The sequence below is a fragment of the Salmo salar genome, chromosome ssa24, assembly GCF_905237065.1.
Source record: "Salmo salar chromosome ssa24, Ssal_v3.1, whole genome shotgun sequence".
Classification (NCBI taxonomy): Eukaryota; Metazoa; Chordata; class Actinopteri; order Salmoniformes; family Salmonidae; genus Salmo; species Salmo salar.
The window spans coordinates 16,583,649-16,606,394 of record NC_059465.1 but is presented as its reverse complement, the minus strand read 5'-3'; the positions used below and the strand labels follow the sequence as shown (position 1 = coordinate 16,606,394).

At 40.9% G+C, this 22,746-nt stretch overlaps 1 protein-coding gene across 4 annotated transcripts in view; it reads right to left on the bottom strand.

Annotated features, from left to right (window-relative positions):
* LOC106584979 (V-type proton ATPase 116 kDa subunit a2) overlaps positions 1-8,332 on the bottom strand; it is a 42,455-nt gene extending 34,123 nt beyond the window's left edge. For 3 of the 4 annotated variants that reach the window (XM_014170681.2, XM_014170682.2, XM_014170683.2), the window contains exons 1-2: positions 7,540-8,332; positions 5,956-6,034 (exon numbers count right to left, since the gene is read on the bottom strand). In XM_014170681.2, coding sequence (XP_014026156.1) covers positions 5,956-6,034; positions 7,540-7,656 — 196 coding nt within the window. In that variant the 5' untranslated portion in view covers positions 7,657-8,332. The remainder of the gene's footprint in view (positions 1-5,955; positions 6,035-7,539) is intronic. The other variant, XM_014170680.2, reaches the window with a different exon arrangement.
* Positions 8,333-22,746: the final 14,414 nt, after the last annotated feature.

Genomic DNA, 22,746 nt, shown 5'->3' with positions numbered 1-22,746 from the left:
AGAAATAAAAGCTGAAATAAATCACTCTACTATTATTCTGACAGTAAGACATTCTTAAAATGAAGTGGTGCTCCTAACTGACCTAAGACAGGGAATTTTTACTAGGATTAAATGTCAGGAATTGTGAAAAACTGACTTTAAATGTAGTTGGCTAAGGTGTATGTAAACTCCCGACTTCAACTGTATAGCTAGCTACAACTAAATAGTGAAGCAATATTCTGAATTAAAATGAAACAAACCAATGCCTGTTGCAGTCAGCTAGCTAACAAGCTAGCTACACTAGCATGGCCTGAAAACAACAAACCAAACAAGTAATCCATAGTAGCTATAACACTCACTTCTATATTTACAACTAAAATGCATATGCGACACATCACTTTATATCTAGCTAGCAAGATAGCTACATTAGCTAACGTATGTCTTACCTTTTCAGCAGATCAGTTTTGAATCCCTTCGCTAGCAAGCTCTCTCCACTTTGAACGCAAATAGGAGGTTCACTCTCGACTCTCGTCTTGGCCCGGGCGCAATCATTTTTCCCTTTTCACCCGTTGGCTCTTAAGTTCCCCGTTTCTTTTAGAGGTTGACCGATTAATCGGAATGGCCGATTAATTAGGGACGATTTCAAGTTTTCATAACAATCGGTAATCGGCATTTTTGGACACTGATTATGGCCGATTACATTGCACTCCATGAGGAGACTGCGTGGCAGGCTGACTACCTGTTATGCGAGTGCAGCAAGGAGCCAAGGTGCTAACTAGCATTAAACTTATAAAAAACAATCTTAACATAATCACTAGTTAACTACACATGGTTGATGATATTAGTTTATCTAGCTTGTCCTGCGTTGCATATAATCAAAGTGGTGCCTGTTAATTTATCATTGAATCACAGCCTACTTCGCCAAACGAGTGATTTAACAAGCGCATTCGCGAAAAAAGCACTGTTGTTGCACCAATGTGTACCTAACCATAAACATCAACGCCTTAAAATCAAGACAACTATATATTTTTAAACCTGCATATTTATTTAATATTGCCTGCTAACATGAATTTCTTTTAACTAGGGAAATTGTGTCACTTCTCTTGCGTTCTGTGCAACAGAGTCAGGGTAGATGCAGCAGTTTGGGTCGCCTGGCTCGATGCGAACTGTGTGAAGAGCATTTCTTCCTAACAAAGACAGCCAATTTCACCAAACGGGGTATGATTTAACAAAAGCGCATTTGCAAAAAAAGCACAATCTTTGCACAAATGTACCTAACCATAAACATCAATGTCTTTCTTAAAATCAATACACAGAAGAATATTTTTTTTAAACTGCATATTTAGTTAAAAGAAATTCATGTTAGCAGGCAATATTACCTAGGGAAATTGTGTCACTTCTCTTGCGTTCATTGCACGCAGGGTCAGGGTATATGCAACAGTTTGGGCCCCCTGGCTTGTTGGGAACTAATTTGCCAGAATTTTACATAATTATGACATAACATTGAAAGTTGTGCAATGTAACAGCAATATTTAGATTTATGGATGCCACCTGTTAGATAAAATACGGAACGGTTCTGTATTTCAATGAAAGAATAAACGTTTTGTTTTCGAAATGACAGTTTCCGGATTTGACCATATTAATGACCTAAGGCTCGTATTTCTGTGTGTTATTATATTATAATTAAGTCTATGATTTGATAGCGCAGTCTGACTGAGCGGTGGTAGGCAGCAGCAGGCTCGTAAGCATTCATTCAAACAGCACTTTCCTGCGTTTGCCAGCAGCTCTTCGCAATGCTTCAAGCATTGCGCTGTTTATGACTTCAAGCCTATCAACTCCCGAGATTAGGCTGGCAATACTAAAGTGCCTATTAGAACATACAAATTCAAAGGTATATGAAACACAAATGGTAGAGAGAGAAATAGTCCTATAATTCCTATAATAACAACAACCTAAAACTTCTTACGTGGGAATATTGAAGACTCATGTTAAAAGGAACCACCAGCTTTTTCATATGTTCTGAGCAAGGAACTTAAACGTTAGCTTTCTTACATGGCACATAATGCCCTTTTACTTTCTTCTCCAACACTTTGTTTTTGCATTATTTAAACCAAATTGAACATGTTTCATTATTTATTTGAGACTAAATTGATTTTAGTGATGTATTATATTAAGTTCAAATAAGTGTTCATTCAGTATTGTTGTAATTGTCATTATTACAAATCGGCATCGGCTTTTTTGGGTCCTCCAATAAATCGGTATCGGCGTTGAACAATCATAAATCGGTCGACCTCTCGTTTCTTTATGTTAGATGGGGTCCGAACTGCTGGGGACAAGTTGTGGGCTACCCGTATCTGCCATATGGGCATCAAAGTTCCATTCATATCTCAGTCTGATCTGGCACTGCCTCCGGAAACTCGTAATTCATTATATGAAGGCATAAATCTGGCGGGAAAATCCGACCCGACAGGGAAATTGAATACAGCAGTTTTCAGGTAGGCTGGAGGCGCAATATTGTTACTATTGAAATCACATTGGATGATCACTAGCAACCTAAGAGCTTTTGAACATAAAAAAAAACAACAAAAAAACAGAGACAAAGTAACATATTGCAGCTTTAAAATACAAGTACTTGGAAAAGCCACTCAATTACAGTAATGAGAATAGTGTTACTTTCCACCTCTGGTCAAGTGTTGCATGTTAGTCCAGGGTTTTGGGATACAAATGTGAATCCTTAGTCCAGGGCTAAAGCTTAACCCAAGGTTAACAAATGCTTGTGTGAACACGGGATAAGCTATCCCAGGGCCAGTCTTAAGGCCCTTTCAGGCAATTTTTGTGAACTCAGAGCGGTTCGCTTAATTTTTTGGGCAGTGTGAACTCAGACCCCTCAAAAGAGCCCCTGAAGCGAACTGAACGGAGACCATCTCGAGAGGTGGTCTGAGTTCGGTTTGCTTGAATTCGGCGGTCCGGTTTCCTTTTTTTTTTAGGACAATGTGAATGCAAAGCTCCCCAGGTTTGCTGGTAATTATTCCCGCACCACACACTAGACTACTGTAACACCGTTTCGCCTGGCATAAACCCTCACATTGGTGCCACAAATGAGAGAAGATGTGCAGGTTCGCAGAAAAAAATTTGTGCCATCTTTGTATATTGATTAGCGATTGTCAATGACGCACAGAAATTCCAAAATTACAGCAGTATTTATTCTGCAGTTATTCTATTGCTATTTATTCTGTTACCAATAAAATGTACATGTTAATAGTATCTTCTGATGACAATATCTCATATTTTAACTAAATGCAATCTATTAGCTTCCAAAATGTAAGTTGGTATACAGTGCAATCGGAAAGTATTCAGAACCCTTTACTTTTTCCACATCTTGTTATGTTACAACCTTATTCTAAAATTGATTACATCGTCGTCGTCCCCATCAATCCATACACAACAATGACAAAGCAAAAACGGGTTATACATTTATGCAAAAAAAAAAAAAAGTTTACCCCTTTTTTTTCTCCCCAATTTCGTGGTATCCAATTGGTAGTAGTTACTGTCTTGTCTCATCGCTGCAACTCCCGCATGGACTCTGGAGAGGCGAAGGTCGAGAGCCACGCGTCCTCCAAAACACAACCCAACCAAGCCGCACTGCTTCTTCACACAATGCACATCCAACCCGGAAGCCAGCCGCACCAATGTGTCGGAGGAAACACCATACACCTGGCAACCTGGTCAGCGTGCACTGTGCCCGGCCCGACACAGGAGTCGCTAGTGCATGATGAGACAAGGATATCCCTGCCGGCCAAACCCTCCCTAACCCAGACAACGCTGGGCTAATTGTGCACCTCCTGGTTGCGGCCGGCTGCAACAGAGCCTGGGCTCGAACCCAGAATCTCTGGTGGCACAGACCACTGAGCCACCCGGGAGGCCCCCATTTATGCAAATTTAAAGAAAACTGAAAATACTACAAAACTGAAATATCACATTTACATAAGTATTCAGACTGCTTACTCAGTACTTTGTTGAAGCATCTTAGGCAGCGATTACAGCCTCGAGTCTTCTTGAGTATGACGCTACAAGCTTGGCGCACCTGTATTTGGGGAGTTTCTCCCATTCTTCTCTGAAGATGCTCTCAAGCCCTGTCAGGTTGGAAGAGGAGCATCGCTGCACATCTATTTACAGGTCTCTCCAGAGATGTTCGATCGGGTTCAAGTCCAGGCTCTGGCTGGGACACTCAGAGACTTGTCCCGAAGCCACTCCTGCATTGTCTTGGCTGTGTGCTTAGGGTCGTTGTCCTGTTGGAAGGTGAACCTTCGCCCCAGTCTAAGGTCCTGAGCGCTATGGAGCAGGTTTTCATCAAGGATCTCTCTGTACTTTGCTCCGTTTATCTTTCCCTCGATCCTAACTAGTCCCCCAGTCCCTGCCGCTGAAAAACATCCCTACAACAGGATGCTAACACCACCATGCTTCACCTTAGGGATGGTGCCAGGTTTCCTCCAGACGTGACGCTTGGCATTCAGGCCAAAGAGTTCAATCTTGGTTTCATCAGACCAAAGAATCTTGTTTCTCATGGTCTGAAAGTCTTTAGGTGCCTTTTGGCAAACTCCAAGCGGGCTGTCATGTGCCTTTTACTTCTGGCCACTATCATAAAGGCCTGATTGGTAGAGTGCTGTAGAGATGGTTTTCCTTCTGGAAGATTCTCCCATCTCCAGAGGAACTCTAGAGCTCTGTCAGAGTGACCATTGGGTTCTTGGTCACCCCCCTGCCCAAGGCCCTTCTCCCTCGATTGCGCAGTTTGGCCGGGCGGCCAGCTCTAGGAAGAGTCTTGATGGTTCCAAACTTCCATTTAAGAATGATAGAGGCCACTGTGTTTTGGGGACCTTCAATGCTGCAGACATGTTTTGGTACCCTTCCCCAGATCTGTGCCTCAACACAATCCTGTCTCGGAGCAATACGGACAATTCCTTCGACCTCGTGGCTTGGTTTTTTCTCTGACATGGACTTTTTTTTTATATAAACATGTGTGCCGTTCCAAATCATGTCCAATCAATATAATTTTCCACAGGTGGACTGTGGATCAAGTTGTAGAAACATCTCAAAGATGATAAATGGAAACAGGATGCTTCTGAGCTCAATTTCGAGTCTCATAGCAAAGGGTCTGAATATTTATGTAAATAAGGTATTTCCATTTTTAATACATTTGCTAAAATACAAATAAAACTGTTTTTCGCTTTTTCATTATGGGGTATTGTGTGTAGACTGATGAGGAATTTATTTTATCCATTTTAGAATAAGGCTGTAATGTAACAAAATGTGGAAAAAGTCATGGGGTCTGAAACTTTCAGAATGCAGTGTTATCTAGCATGCACTTTGTAAAAACCCAGAGTGCATGTTAGAAAAAGGGTCTTGGTTCCTTTCTAAACATAGCAATGTGAAAGCAAAGAGGACTCTGTCCACAAAATAGGTGAAGTGAACTGGCAAAATAGTTGAGTCCTCATTCAAATGCAAGGGCAGTGTGAATACAAAGTGAACAGTTATTTTGCTTCTCTTTTTCTTTACCCCAGAGTTCACTTTGAAGAGAACTGAGCTTGGTTCTTTTAAAGAGGACTATATGTGAAAACACCCTTTGTCCGGGGCTAAGGACAGCCCGGGGCTAAGGACAGCGCAGTGTTGAAAGTCCTCAAGAGTCAAATGTACTCTGCCTCACACTTATCCTTTCCTCTCAGGAGCTCACATTTCTGAGAAACTCACCCCAACGCTCCTTGTACTTTGCTTTTTGGGGGACCTAAATTTAATCTCCAAGCATTGGCCTCAAATTAAGCCTGAGTTTGGCTGCCTTGGACAAGACTCATTGGCCAGAGCAGTGTATCTCATAACTTTACCGTGGACATGGAGACTGGGATTTACACAGTAACTAGGTGTGAATGAATCACGCCCATCATCACTTTTATTAAAGATTAAACCGACCAGTTTTATCCTTACCTAAAATTCTCTCCATCTCCTCACATCTTTTTAGCTCAGTGACAAACTTCCGCTGGAATAGATTCACGCTGGGGTTGAGCTGAAACAGTAGGAGCAGAGCCACATTGTTACTTTCACCACAAACACACACCTGTCTGAGCAGATTGACTGGATTTTTCAAATTATCACCGACATTCCACATTATACTCTACAGCAGTGGTCACCAACCGGTCGATCGCGATCCACTGATCGTTCTCCAAGGCATTTCTACTCGACCACAAGACATTTGTTAAAAAGACAACGATAACACCATTTGCGTTCCTATTTTTTTGTATTCGTTTCACGCTGTTAGCGGTAGGTACACTTGATTCAGCAGCCCTAGCACCAGGAAGTCAAAGTTCCCATTTTGAACCATTTCATGTGTCTGAAGGTAGAACTCTGCGTACCTGGCAGGCAGAGAGCAAATCAAGTGCACCTATAGTCATACCGCTGTCCAATCAGATAGCTCAGATCACCGTGTCTGCAAAGTTTCCTCGAACCATAGACTGTAAAAAGAAGCCTGGAACGTACAGCAATGTTGATACTGTGAGATTTCAAAGCTTAAAACCATGACTAGAGACTCAACGAATACAGCAAAGAGCTACTGTTTGTAAGTTCATATTTCAATTGTTATTCAGCACTGTCAACACTTTGTTCAACACCTTTATAAGCCACCAGCATTGCAGCTGCAATGAATGAGTATAGCAAAGTGTTCTGATAAGCTTGTGTTATTATTAGCGACTTGTGTATTTTTAAATACCAAGGCATATTTCACTTTCTCTGGTCATAGGAGTAACATCAGCTGGAAGACTGTGTCCCCTTTTCTCAGCTGAGGGAAGGAGGGCGGTGGGACAGTGAGTCGGGTTGGAGAGCCTCACACTGTCCCCTCCCTCCGCTCAGACTGACCATCAGATGCAAGCCATCAGTCCAGTAAAAAAAAGAAAATAACATTATTATGCTTACTTAGCTGTGCCTCACAAATAATACAACAAATTATCTATTACCTGTGTGATCATATACCGCAAATTGTTTCAATAATTTAAAAATGATCTTCAGAGAACAACATCGCCAGTACAATTCTAGCATAGCCAATATGCAGTGATAATGTATTGGGCCTATAGCCTAATGCAAAAACCTCATTACTACAGAACTGTTAATTGGTTATTGTTTAAAAAAAAAATCAGAGCAGTAGATCTCTGCTTGAATTTTGACTCAGAAAGTGGTCTTGACTCAGGAAAGGTTGGTACCACTGCTCTACAGGGCAAGTTGCAACACTGAGATATCACCATGAAATCAAACTGGTCCAGACTCCTCACAAGAACCTGTTAACATCGGTAAAGCAAGCACAATCTACTGTACTCAGTATGGTTAGACTTTACTTGTTATATAAGCCATCTTGTGTCAGATCTTATGTTAGGGAAACCCATGGGCAACATTCTACATTCCTGCTCATGTCTGACAGTGACAGCTCACAATACAACAGCACCAAAGAGAGAATAACTTTTCAATTTGTTTTAATACAGCTGTTCTAGTTAGATGACAGTTTATTTGGGGATTAATACTTACGTCTCTGAATTCCACGATACCCATTTCTCCCAGTTCGCTGATGCAGTCGTATGCTGATCCAGACTGCAGAAACAGCTGGGTCAAACACATCTCTTCACTTCGGAACAACGAGCCCATCTTGACAGCCTGCTCTTCTCCTCACACAATACAACCGGCTTGCTAGTTTCAGCTACAGCCAATCTTAGTCACGAACCCAAACCACTTCCCTGGGTAGGCTTAGCGGACGAACAATCTCACCGGTGAGCTCCGGCGTCTTAGAAGTAGCTAGCTAGCAGGCAAGCAAGCTAGCAGCTAGCTGGCTGGCTAGCAAACAACCGGTGCATTCACTTCAACACCGTGTCAATCATTGGCCCATCAGTGACACGTCTCCAGTCCAGTGAGTCTCAAGAAGTTCCTGTCGAAGTCATCTTGCTGTAACCATATTAACGTGGCTATCGATTTAGCGAACCAGAAGGTCCACTCTGTCACTAGCTAGCGTTAGATGGTTCCGTAAACTCTCTTCTCAGTCAAGTTGTGGTAACGTTAGCTAGCTTCTGACAGTAGAAACGTTCCGGTAGATAACTATTACTATAAGCACATTTTAAACTTGAAACTTCAATAAATAAAAACTTGCTTTAAATACTCATGCGCCCATTCATATGGAGCTTGTATGCAAGCTATGCCACGTTCAGAACAACTCGGAAATCTCCGACTTCAGTGCGTTCAAGACGACTGGTAACTCGGGGGGAGGGAAGGAGCTCCGACTTGACCCAACCATCATCCAACTCCGCAAGTCTTCTTCTTCTTCTTTGGAGTTTAACGGCGGTTGGCATCCAATATATTGCATTACCGCCTTCAACTGGACTATAATATAAACCCATTATACTTTGTAAAAGGAAAAACTCAAAACAAAACTCAAAAACAATATTATAAAAAAAACACCCTACCAACTAACTCTACAGTCATTGAAAACCCACTACCCCATTCCACTACTTTGACCCTATCTGCTCCTGCACCATGCCAGTGGCCTGGGAGGACTGGACACCACCACTCAACACTAACCATTGGCGAAAATCTGATATCAACTTTGGAGGGGACAATTACATGACATTTTCTCATGAGCAATACCTGAGGGGGACATCAAAAGTAGTGCTGTAACACATAGCCTACATTGTAATATGGTAAATGTATATTGAGGAACCAAAGAAATAAGGTGTTTGCCGTACTCCTAACTACCGGTACCCAAAACTACACAACTAATCACAACAGCAATACCATTGCCTTTAACAAATCTTAGTTCAGTCACCAGTTTAAGTTGAGAGTGGGGGTATCCATGGCATTTTCCAATTATGTTCCTATTTTACAAGTAAAAAAAATTGAGAACCTTTCATAATGTTGCCAAACAAAGACTCAACAAACTTACCTGAGACTCCCTGTCTCTGCCAGTCTGTCCCCAACTCTGCTGTCTGTGTGCCATCTGTTGCCTGCTCTGCCTAATGACATCATTGTGAAACATTTCCATTAGAATTTCATTTCTTTCTTATGAACATTTTATCAACTAGTCTTTGAGATATTAGGCTACTAGGGTTCTTACTATGCGTTTTGGTGTATTGAAAAATACTCTGATGTCCGTCTTTTATTTTTCTGCCATTTTTCTACCTGGCTGGCAGGCTACACACACACACAGTGTGTAGGTTATTTACAGTAGGAAATGGGCTTCTATCATCTTCAATCATTCTATTTGGGCTTCGATCTAAAAGGTAGCTAGCAAATGTGAAACGGATTAAAATGACATGAGTTGACAGCTGTATGAGTTCACCATTTACACAACATATGCTGCAACCTTTTGTAATTTTAATAGTTTGTTTCATATTGGCTGGCTTCCAACAATAGCTGAATTTGCAAAGCTAGCGAGCACCAATTCAGTTTCAGTGGTGTTTGCTATAATCTTTGCTACCCGGGTTAAATAAAGGTGAAATAAAATAAATAAATATAAGTTCACTTGCGACAATTTAGCTTTTGCAACGAGACCATTAAATATATTTAAGACAATGGTAGAAGTTTGGATTTCAGTTTATCGCTAACCTTATCACAGGGACTTTGAAGCACTAACTTACATCATCTGCATGCTGATTCCATCTTTGACGACGCCACATAAATGGAATAGGCACTAGCTAGCTTAATAGTTAATATTTGCGCGCTAGCTCTGCATATTCAGCTAGTGTGTGTGCGCGATTGACTGGATTAACCTCACGTCAGTTACGTGCATTGAGTGCCTTTCAGACAGTAGATACGACCTCTCTGTTACCTAGCAAGCTAAGGAACTGGCAGTTGCAATCTTTTGAAACTTAAAAAAAGCGCTATTAAGTGTCTATAATCAGCACAATTGCTTTCATTGCATATTATTAATATTATTTAAATTACATAGTTATGTTTCAGTGATATATTGGGGGGGACAAATCATATTTTTCCCAGGATGGGGGGGTCGTGTCCCCCCCGTCCCCCCCGGGATTTCCGCCCCTGCCTGTAACTCTTCTGAAGTCAAATCTCGTACGCCCAAATACATCTCTGCAGCTGGCACCACAACATATATTTTCTGTGATTTACGTTCCATTTCTGCAGTACAGTTGATAACCATTGCTATGAACGGTAAGAAGCCAACCTTACTGGAGCATACAGTACCAGTCAAAAGTTTGGACACACCTACTCATTCAAGGGTTTTTCTTTATTTATATTATTTTCTACATTGTAGAATAATAGTGAAGACATCAAAACAATGAAATAACACATGGAATCATGTAGTAACCAAAAAAGTGTTAAACAAATCAAAATATATTTTTATATTTGAGATTCTTCAAAGTAGTCACCCTTTGTCTTAGCTCCCGAGTGGCGCAGCGGTCTAAGGCACTGCATCTCAGTGCTAGAGGCGTCACTACAGACCCTGGTTTGATCCTGGGCTGTATCACAACCGGCTGTGATCGGGAGTCCCATAGGGCGGTGCACAATTGGCCCAGCGTCGTCCGGGTAAGGGGAAGGTTTGGTCGGGGGTAGACAGTCATTGTAAAATAAGAATTTGTTCTTAACCGACTTGCCTAGATAAATAAAGGTTAAATACTCTTGACATTCTCTCAACCAGCTTCATGAGGTCGTGACCTGGAATGCATTTCAATTAACAGGTGTGCCTTGTTAAAAGTTAATTTGTGGAAATTCTTTCCTTCTTAATGTGTTTGAGCCAATCAGTTGTGTTGTGACAAGGTAGGGGTGGTATACAGCAGATAGCCCTATTTGGTAAAAGACCAAGTCCATATTATGGCAAGAACAGCTCAAATAAGCAAAGAGAAACGGCAGTCCACCATTACTTTAAGACATGAAGGTCAGTCAATCCGGAAAATCTCAAGCGCTTTGATGAAACTGTCTCTCATGAGGACCGCCACAGGAAAGGAAGACGCGGAGTTCATTAGAGTTACCAGCCTCAGAAATTGCAGCCCAAATAAATGCTTCACAGAGTATACAAGTAACAGACACATCTCAACATCAACTGTTCAGAGGAGACTGTGTCAATCAGGCCTTCATGGTCGAATTGCTGCAAAGAAAACACTACTAACGGACACCAACGGAATCCTCAGTGTGCACATCACTGACAACCTGAAATGGTCCATCCACACAGTGTGGTGAACGCAGCGCCTCTTCAACCTCAGTCTTGGCCCCTAAGAACCTCACAAACTTCTACAGATGCACCATTGAGAGTATCCTGTCGGGCTGTAATACTGCCTGGTATGGCAACTGCACCGTTCGCAACTGCAGGGCTCTCCAGAGAGGGGTGCGGTCAGCCCAATGCATCACCGGGGTCACACTGCCTGCCCTCCAGGACATCTACAGCACCCGATGTCACAGGAAGGCCAGTAAGATCATCAAGGACCTCAGCCACCTGAGCCATGGCCTGTTCACCCCGCTACCATGTAGAAGGTGGAGACATTACAGGTGCATCAAATCTGGGCCAGAGACTGAAAAACAGCTTTTATCTCCAGGCTTTCAGACTTAAATAGTCACCACTTCCTGGCCTCCGCCCAGTACTCTGCATTGAACTTTAGTCAGTAACTAGCCGGCTACCACCCAGTACTCAACCTAGCACCCTTAGAGACTGCTGCCCTATGTACATAGTCTTAATTTATTTATTTTGGGGATTTGCGTGTATTGTTAGGTTACTGTTCTTTTGGAGCTAGGAACATAAGCATTTCACTTCACCCGCGATAACATCTGCAAAATATGTGTACGGGACAAAAACAATTTGAGTGGCCCCTGTGTTGAGGATCAGCGTTGCGGATGTGTTGTTACCTACCCTTACCACCTGGGGGTGGCCCATCGAAGTCCAGGATAGAGTTGCAGAGGGAGGTGTTTAGTCCCAGGGTTGAACGTTGAGCTGTAGTCAATGAATAGCATTCTCACATAGGTGTTCCTTTTGTCCAGGTGGGAAAGGGCAGTGTGGTGTGCAATAGAGATTGCATCATCTGTGGATCTGTTGGGGCGGTATGCAAATTGGAGTGGGTCTAGGGTTTCTAGGATAATGGTGTTAATGTGAGCCATGATCAGCCTTTCAAAGCACTTCATGGCTACAGACGTCAGTGCTACGGGTCGGTAGTCATTTAGGCAGGTTACCTTAATGTTCTTGGGCACGGGGACTATAGTGGTCTGCTTAAAACATGTTGGTATTACAGATTTGGTCAGGGAGAGGTTGAAAATGTCAATGAAGACACTAGTCAGTTGGTCAGCGCATGCTTGCAGTACAAGTCCTGGTAATCCATCTGGCCCTGCGGCCTTGTGAATGCTGACCTGTTTAAAGGTCTTCCGGAACAGCTGGTGCTCTCATGCATGTTTCAGTGTTATTTGCCTCGAAGCGAGCATAGAAGTAGTTTAGCTCATCTGGTAGGCTCGTGTCACTGGGCAGCTCTCGGCTGTGCTTCGCTTTGTAGTGTGTAATGGTTTGCAAGCCCTGCCACATCCGACGAGCGTCAGAGCCGGTGAAGTACGATTCGATCTTAGTCCTGTATTGACGCTTTGCCTGTTTGATGGTTTGTCGGAGGGAATAGCGGGATTTCTTATAAGCTTCAAGGGTTAGAGTCCCGCTCCTTGAAAGCGGCAGCTCTAGCCTTTAGCTCAGTGCGAATGTTGCCTGTAATCCATGGCTTCTGGTTGGTGTATGTACGTACTCTCCCTATGGGGACGACGTCATCGATGCACTTATTGATGAAGGCAATGACTGATGTGGTGTACTCCTCAATGCCATCGAAGGAATCCCGGAACATATTCCAGTCTGTACTAACAGTCCTGTAGCTTAGCATCTTCTTCATCTGACCACTTTTTTATTGATCTAGTCACTGGTGCTTCCTGCTTTAATTTTTGCTTGTAAGCAGGAATCAGCAGGATAGAATTATGGTCAGATTTGCCAAATGGAGGGTGAGGGAGAGCTTTGTATGCGTCTCTGTGTGTGGAGTAAAGGTGGTCTAGAGTTTTTTTCCCTCTGGTTGCACATTTACCATGCTGATAGAAATTTGGTAAAACGGATTTAAGTTTCCCTGCAGTAAAGCCCCCGGCTACTAGGAGCGCAGCCTCTGGGTGAGCGTTTCCTTGTTTTCTTATGGCGGAATACAGCTCATTCAATGCTGTCAACAGCTACGAAAAATACAGATGAAAACTCTCTAGGTAGATAGAGTGGTCTACAGCTTATCATGAGATACTCTACCTCAGGCAAGCAATAGCTCGAGACTTCCTTACAAATCTTGCACCAGCTGTTATTTACAAAAATACATAGTCAGCCGCCCCTTGTCTTACAAGACGCTGCTGTTCTATCCTGCCGGTACAGAGTATAACCAACCAGCTGCATGTTGATAATATCGTCGTTCAGCCACGACTCCGTGAAGCATAAGATATTACAGTTTTGAATGTCCCGTTGGTAGTTTAATCTTCCGCGAAGGTCATCGATTTTATCCTCCGAAGATTGCACGTTTGCTAGCAGAATAGAAGGAAGTGGGGGTTTATTCGATCGCTTACAAATTCTCAGAAGGCAGGCCGCCCTCTGGACCCTTTTTTTCCACCTCCTCTTCACGCAAATCCTAGGGATCTGGGCCTGTTCCCGAGAAAGCAGTATATCGTTCGCGTTGGGCTCGTCAGACTCGTTAAAGGAAAAAAAGGATTCTGCCAGTCCATGGTGAGTAATCGCAGTCCTGATGTCCAGAAGTTATTTTCGGTCATAAGAGAAAATGTACTACTTTAAAATAAAGTAGCCAACTATGTGGGGATTGCTATGAGTAGGGAGCAATCAGCCGATGAAGAAGGAAATGGACTACTACAAAATGGAGATGGCTTCAATGGCACTGTCCATGGCACTGTCCATGCCATCGCAGATGCTAGAAAGCTCAGATACAAAAATGAGTCCTCTATCTATCTCTATGCCTGTTGTTCACACTCGTATCTGCTCTCTCATTGGTTAGAATGGTCCCACCTGATCTCACCTCTTCCATTGTTAGAGCGTTCACTCGAATATCTCATAAATATAATAGACAATCTTTGTCCCAGGCCAGATTCACATTTCAAGTTAATCAAAAATTTGATTTTCCAAAAGGTAAAAAAATATCTTTAAAAATATCAAAATACAATCAACTTGATAATTGACATTGTTATAAACCATGAAAACCTGCTGAAACTGTTCAAGCTTACCACCTGAAAATGACTTCATTACATCAATAACAATGTTCAGACATTATTTTTCAAACAGCAGGATCAAGCAGATTCAAGCCTCAAGAGTTAGTGCATGTTAATTTGTCTGATTATTACTTCACTCTTTCTAAGATACCTGGGTTTAGAGAAAAGCACTTCTCCTTGCCTGTCGGATCTGTTTCCATCGAGTCCCAAGAATGGAGGCAGCGATGAAGACAAACACCAGGATAAGGCCCTTGGCCAGAGACAAAATACAACTCACCTGGAGGTAGAAGGGTGGAGGGAAAGCTTTAATCCTACTGCCATCATCTATTTATAACATTTCACTTGTCACATCTTGGGACAGCAGAGTCTCACCTGTGTAATACCTGGTGAGGGGGAAAGCCAGCTGGGGCCAGCACACATCATTCCTGTCGCAGTCATATTCTGTAAAGTTAATCTGAAACCTGAAGGACACCAGGGCAGAACCATATCAGAGTTTTATTCACAGCACTTTATTTATTTATTTATTTTATTTATTTCACCTTTATTTAACCAGGTAGGCAAGTTGAGAACAAGTTCTCATTTACAATTGCGACCTGGCCAAGATAAAGCAAAGCAGTTCGACAACATACAAAAACACAGAGTTACACATGGAGTAAAACAACATACAATCAATGATGCAGTAGAAAAAAAAAAAAAAAAAAAACGTAATCATAAAAACATTATACGGAAGCTGTTGATTCAATTCTGCGGGCTTTAAAATTTCAGGGGTCACCTGGTTTTGGGTGGTCCTGTGTTGATGGGGATATCAGTGAAGGGTGATGGAGGAGGTGACAGGGAAAGACTGAGTCCCAGTCGGGGCAACACTCACATCAGAGACAGTAGTCCTAACAAGGAGAACTTTATTCAATCACACTTTTTTTCTGTCTCAACATAGGGACAGCACAGACAGAAAGGTAACATAGGTGTGATGGCACTGGACAGTGTTATAGGCTTTTGCCACTTATCTGACTTCTGGAAGTCAGATACCGCCACCACCACCACCTCTGTCACAATGACCCTAACGTGGATGTGCCGGTGGGAGGAATCCCAGAACATGTTCCAGTACCACCCCCCACAGGCTGGCTGCAGTTCAGTTTCACAACTGTGAGTTATTCAGTGTGTTGGTCACAGAAGTGGAATGGAGAAGCAACAAAGCCAAAATTAGGAATTAATAGGGTGAATATGTAAGCTAATATTAGGATTTAATAGTTAAAGTTAAAAGTTAAAAGGGTTTGATCAACCAGTCAGCCAGGGTAAGGAAAATAGATTAAAAGGGAAACGAGTAGCTCTCGTCGTCGATAAACTATATATTGATAACCAGTTGTTCAGAGACACAAAGACTACTCCATGGCTATTTTAAAAATTACAAAGTTCTTATAGATGAGGAAAATAATGAAACACACAATTCTAGCTTGGTTATGGATTGTACTAATACAACAAAAAATATAGCTTTTCTATATATCTTCAAATATAACTAATTGGGACACAAAAGCACTAATTCAACATGGTGAAGATAAAAACTCAGTAAACAGAAGGCACAGTATGCGTGGATGGTGTGGTGTGTGTTTTGTTGGTGTTTGGGAAAGTGTGGCGTTGAGTGAGAAAGGAAATGGTTGCATATCCCAGAACCAATGTATTGCTGTGAGCAGTGGTTGTGAGAGAACTTTCAATGTTGTTCAGATGATGGATATACTTTTTTTATAATGAATTATACATCTATTTATTTATTTATTTATTGTCCTATGATGGTGGAACAGTGTTTTAAAATAAATTGTACATTTAATTTATTTATTGTCCTATCATGGGGAACTACATTTTTTTTAATGAATTATACATATCATTTATTTATTTATGATCCTATATTGACGGAACGGTCCACAACTCTATACCCTAGACACCCACCTGAATGACCCAGATACTAAGAAGTCCCTAACTGTTTTATGGGCCTGCTGTAAGCGGTCTGTACGCAGCCAAAATGCGGTCAGAGACCTAGAGCAGCACTGCCCCCTCAAGATTCTGAGCCTGCTTGGCAGGGTTGGTCCTGCAAGCCAAAGCCCCCTAAAGGGAGTGCATACTGTACAAGGAAATTCTCAAAGCTGCTAATGAGAACCTTGACGACCTTGTACCTAGCCGGTGGGGATTCAAGTGGGGTGTCCCCACCCAGGCAGTGGCAGTGCTGGCAAAACTAGCTGCAGTAACCCATGGGGAGGGGGTCACACTTGAACATTCAGAGAGGGGGTATATTATTGTGGCCCTGGTGGCACAAAATCAAAAGTCTGACTGCATGGAGATGCGTGGGAATATGGTCAATACGGGGGGACCGTGTTGTGGGTGTTTCAGGGGAAAGGGGTACATCTGACCTCCATCATCTAGGATGTGACAATGGTTAATAAAAATCTCCCCATTTCTGCCCAATTTTTTGCACAGTTTTGCAGGCCTTCTCATACAGCTGCAACTGTATATGCATTCGTAAATCAAGACCTTTTTGAGTTGGGCTCTGGGATGGTGCAACTGTTGAGAATGTGAGCCTATGGTTGTGTGGGGGAAAGGGGTTGAGTGTGTATGAGTGTGTGGGTGTATGTGTGTATCCCACAACTGTTGAGAGTAAAAGATGTTAGGGACAATATAGGATGATTCACAATAATTGTTTGCTAATATAGTAATTGCTTGCAATAATGTAATTTTGGTAATGGCAAGATTGGTGAAATTGCCTACATTACTGCAAATATTAATAGATAATTATGGAAAATAAGATAAACAGGATTTTTTAAATATATATTTTTTGATGGCTATATATAATACAAATCGAGGTGAGGGCGATGGAAATGCATTTGGAGGTTGATCTACTTCTGTTCTGTGAGTGGCACTCTTTTTGAAGGATGGATCCTCGTCTCTTCAGGGCTATGGGATCCGAGGGGTCGGGGGTGGTCTGCCGGCATTGGGATGACAACCCAACTCGGGATGAGGAGGGGTTTTAGCGGGTGGAATAGTGGGGACCAATTGGAGGTTTACTTAGTAGCAATGCAAATATCATGATACAGCTATATAGACACTCAATCATCATGTAACATTTTAACGGTGCGTTTACAAACATATTTTAATAAATAGAATTGAAACTTGTGTCTCTTTATGGTAAGTGGTAAAATAAGTATTGCCAATTATAATTGTAATGGCTTAGGAGATAATAAGAAAAGACGATCAGTATTTACCTGGCTAAAAGAGAAGGAATATAATATCTATTGTTTACAGGAAACTCATTCAAAAATTTTAGAGGAAGTTTTGTGGAAAAAGGACTGGGGGGACGAAATATATTTCTCCCATGGGCAAAGAAATTCAAAAGGGGTGATGGTATTAATTAACAGTAATTGTCACGAATCCCACCGAAGGTGGCTCCCCTGCCTGCTCGGGCGGCGCTCGGCGGTCGTCGTCACCGACCTACTAGCCGCCGCTGATCCTTTTTTCCTTTTCGTTTGGTTTGTCTTATTGTTTGCACCTGTTCCTCATTTGTCTTTTGATTTTGGTTATTTAAGCCTGGTTGTGCGGGATTATCTTAGCGTCAGGTTGTGTTTTTTTCATTGGATGTGCTGGCGATTTACGACTGTGATATTGTAGGCTGGCTGTGCACCTGTTTTGGGCACTTGGCATTTTTTCCACGCCTTTTGTGTTGGCGTTGTTCGTGTTGTGTTTTTGATTAAAATAAACACACAGTTCCGTACCTCTGCTCTCTGCGCCTGACTCCTACCACCACTCCTAGCAATCGTCTGACAGTAATTTTGATCCAAATGTACAAATTGTCCAAACAGATCCTCAAGGTAGATGGATTATTTTAAATATGTTATTGGACAATAAACAGATATGGCTTATTAACCTATACGGTCCAAATAATGATGATCCAAGCTTCTTTGAAAAAAAAAATATATATAAGAATTTATCAACTCTACAAGCAACACTAGACTCTATTGTTGTGGTGGGAGATTTTAATATGGTCTTAAATACCTCTATGGACACTAAAGGAAATCACACTACAAACTATCAGGCACTTAAGGAAATCATGAATGTCATGGATATATTGGAATTAGTGTATATATGGAGGCTTAAATACCCCGACCTAGTGAGATATACATGGCGGAGGCTTAATCAAGATAGTCGTTTTGATTACTTTCTTATGTCATTCTCTCTGGCACCAAAAGATAAAGTGTTGATAGGGGACAGAATGCAGTCGGATGATCACATAATTGGCATATATATTGCTCTTACAGAATTTCCACGTGGGCGAGGATATTGGAAATGTAATCAAAGCCTACTAGATGATAAATTGTTTATAACTAGGACAGAAGAATTTATAACTGACTTTTTCAGACATAACATAGGTACAGCAGATCCCCTTATTGTATGGGACACTTTTAAATGTGCCTTTAGAGGCCATGCAATTCAGTCCCCCTCTATAAAACAAAAGCAATTCAGATCAAAAGAGTCCATATTAACAAAGGAAATTGAATGACTAACAGTACAGTTGGATCGCAATAAAAACTGTACCATAGAGGCACAGAATAAGTCAGAGGAAAAACAAAAAGAAATGGAGGAACTTATTCAAGAAAGATCCAGTGTAATATATTATAAAAATAGAGCGACCTGGATGGAATATGGGGAAAAATGCACCAAATTCTTTTTCAATCTTCAATATACAAATGCTACCAAAAATTGAAACTTGTTACAAATGATGGAGTCACGCATGATTCACCGAATGATATTTTGAAAGAGGAAGTAAAGTACTTTAAGAATATGTTTTCATTTCAGTCTCCTCCATCTCCACTAATTGTTTCTGTTTTTTTCCTAAAAATAATGTAAAATTAACATCTGTACAGAAAGACTCATGTTAAAGCCAAATTACAGAGGAGGAACTTCTTGATGCAATTAAAGCCTTCAAGGCTGGGAAAACTCCAGGCTGTATGGCATACCAGTGGAAGTATACCAAACCTTTTTTGATATACTCAGAAGACCATTATTGGCATGTTTTAACCCCTCCTATATAAATGGTAGATTATCGGACACGCAACAAGAAGGTCTGATATTACTACTGAAACAGGACCCAAGTGGTATATATAAAGATCCAGTTCATTTAAAAAATTGGAGGCCTCTTACACTTCAGTGTTGTGATGCAAAAATCCTAGATAAATGCTTGGGGCATAGAATTAAAAAAGTATTGTCAGATATTATTCATCCTAATCAGACAGATTTTTTACATGGACGATACATTGGAGATAATATAAGACTGGAAACAATAGAATACATGAAATATCGAGGACACCAGGCCTGGTTTTCATAGCTGATTTTGAAAAGTATTTTGATAAAGTACAACTGGAGTTTAGATATAAATGCCTAGACCATTTCAATTTTGGGGAATCTCTTATAAAATGAGTTAAAGTTATGTATAGTAATCCTAGGTGTAAAATAGTAAATAATGGCTACATCTCAGAAGGTTTTAAACTGTCTAGAGGAGTAAAACAAGGTTGTCCACTATTGGCATATCTATTTATTATTCCCATCAAAATGTTAGCTGTTAAAATTAGATCAAACAATAATATTAAGGGATTAGAAATCCGTGGCTTAAAAACAAAGGTGTCATTGTACGCTGATGATTCATGTTTTCTTTTAAAACCACAATTAGAATCCCTCCACGGCCTCCTAGAGGATCCAGATACTTTTGCTAACCTCTCTGGATTAAAACCAAATTATGATAAGTATTATGTATTGGATCACAAAAAAATGCTAATTTTACATTACCGTGTAGTTTACCAATAAAATGGTCTGACGGGGATGTGGACATACTCGGTATACAAATCCCAAAAGAAAGAAATGATCTCACTCCAATAAATGTTTATAGAAAGTTAGCAAAAATAGATTAGATCTTGCTACCATGGAAAGGAAAACACCTGTCTATTTGTGGAAAAATCACCCTGATTAACTCTTTAGTCATATCAGTTAACCTATTTGCTTATGGTTTTGCCTACACCTAGTGACCTGCTTTTTAAATTATATGAACAAAAAATATTCCATTTTATTTGGAATGGCAAGCCAGACAAAATGAAAAGGGCCTATATAACGAATATGAATTCGGAGGGCAGAAATTATTAAATATCAAAGCATTAGACCTCTCACTATAGGCATCAGTCATACAAAAGTTATACTTAAATCCAAACTGGTTCTCTAGTAAATTGGTAGGAATGTCTCATCCCATGTTCAAGAATGGCCTTTTTCCCTTTATTCAGATTACAACGGCTCACTTTCGGGTTGTTTGAAAAGGAAATAATCTCCAAAATATTGTTATTTTTTAAACAAGCCTCCTTAGAAAGTTGGTTGCAATTCCAGTTTAATCCACCTGAAAAGACAGAACAAATAATACAACAAATATTGTGGTTAAACTCAAATATACTAATTGATTTAAAAAAATGTATTTTTCGATGAAATGTTTAAAAAAGGTATAATTTTAGTGAATGATATCATAAATAGGACTGGTGGAGTTACGTCACACATGCAGCTAACACAGACATATGGAAATGTCTGCTCTGCCCAAAATTGCAACCAACTAATTGCAGCATTACCACAAAAAATGGAAGAGGCAAGTAGAAGGGTAAAAAGTAAGGAACTTGTCTGTCGGCCCTGGATTAAAAAACATAAATGGTTGAAGAAAAGTGTGACAAAGGAAAACATACCAATTTCATCTAAGGACCAAAAAATTGACAGCTGTGCCATATAAATTGCAAAATAGTTGGGAAGAGATTTTCGATGTACCCACTCCATGGCACATGGTTTATGAATTGACACGCAAAACAATGCCGGATCAAAACTTCAAATTTTTCCATTTAAATTACTATACAAAATTCTTGCAACCAATAGAACGTTATATATATGTGGGGGATACAATCATCCCAGCTCTGCAGATTTTGCTGTGAGGAGGCAGAGTCATTAGATCATTTATTTTGATACTGTCCATATGTAGCTCGTTTTTGGAAACAGGTCCAGGAATGACTGAAGAATTGCAACATTTGCCTAGAACTAATGCTGCAGATAGCAATACTGGGTGATTTGAAAAGCCATAGTCAATCAATCAATCAATAATATAATAATTCTTTTAGCAAAAATGTTTCTTTAAATTTACAATCTGTAGAAGCTATGAGAATAGAAAGGTTCAGTACTTTTGTGAAGCATCACAGCACAGTTGAAAAATATATGGCAAATAGAAATCCAAAATGGATGGTGTTAAGAGACAGATGGGAGGGTTGAATGGAGCTGAAGGGTGGGACTAATAACAAGATAACCAGTGTAAAACATACGGGGTCTGTAAAATGTATATACAGTTGAAGTCGGAAGTTTACATACACCTTAGCCAAACACATTTAAAAATTCCTGACATTTAATCCTAGTAAAGATTCCCTGTTTTAGGTCAGTTATGATCACCACTTTATTTTAAGAATGTGTATTGTCAGAATAATAGTAGAGAGAATGATTTATTTCAGCTTTTATTTCTTTCATCACATTCCCAGTGGATCAGAAGTTTACATACACTCAATTAGTATTTGGTAGCATTGCCTATAAATTGTTTAACTTGGGTCAAACGTTTCAGGTAGCCTTCCACAAGCTTCCCACAATAGGTTGGGTGAATTTTGGCCCATTCCTCCTGACAGAGCTGGTGTAACTGAGTCAGGTTTGTAGGCCTCCTTGCTCGCACACACTTTTTCAGTTCTGCCCACAAATCTTCTATAGGATTGAGGTCAGGGCTATGTGATGGCCACTCCAATACCTTGACTTTGTTGTCCTTAAGCCGTTTTGCCACAATTTTGGAAGTATGCTTGGGGTCATTGTCCATTTGGAAGACCCATTTGCGACCAAGCTTTAACTTCCTGACTGATGTCTTGAGATGTTGCTTCAATATATCCACATAATTTTCCTCCCTCATGATGCCATCTATTTTGTGATGTGCACCAGTCCCTCCTGCAGCAAAGCACCCCCACAACATGATGCTGCCACCCGCGTGCTTCATGGTTGGGATGGTGTTCTTCGGTTTGCAAGCCTCCACCTTTTTCCTCCAAACATAACAATGGTCATTATGGCCAAACAGTTCTATTTTTGTTTCATCAGACCAGAGGACATTTCTCCAAAAAGTACGATCTTTGTCCCCATGTGCAGTTGCAAACCGTAGTCCGGCTTTTTGTATGGCGGTTTTGGAGCAGTGGCTTCTTCCTTGCTGAGCGGAATTTCAGGTTATGTCGATATAGGACTTGTTTTACTGTGGATATAGATACTTTTGTACCTGTTTCCTCCAGCATCTTCACGAGGTCCTTTGCTGTTGTTCTGGGATTGATTTGCACTTTTCGCACCAAAGTACGTTCATCTCTAGGAGAAAGAACGCATCTCCTTCCTGAGCGGTATGAGGGCTGCGTGGTCCCATGTTGTTTATACTTGCGTACTATTGTTTGTACAGATGAACGT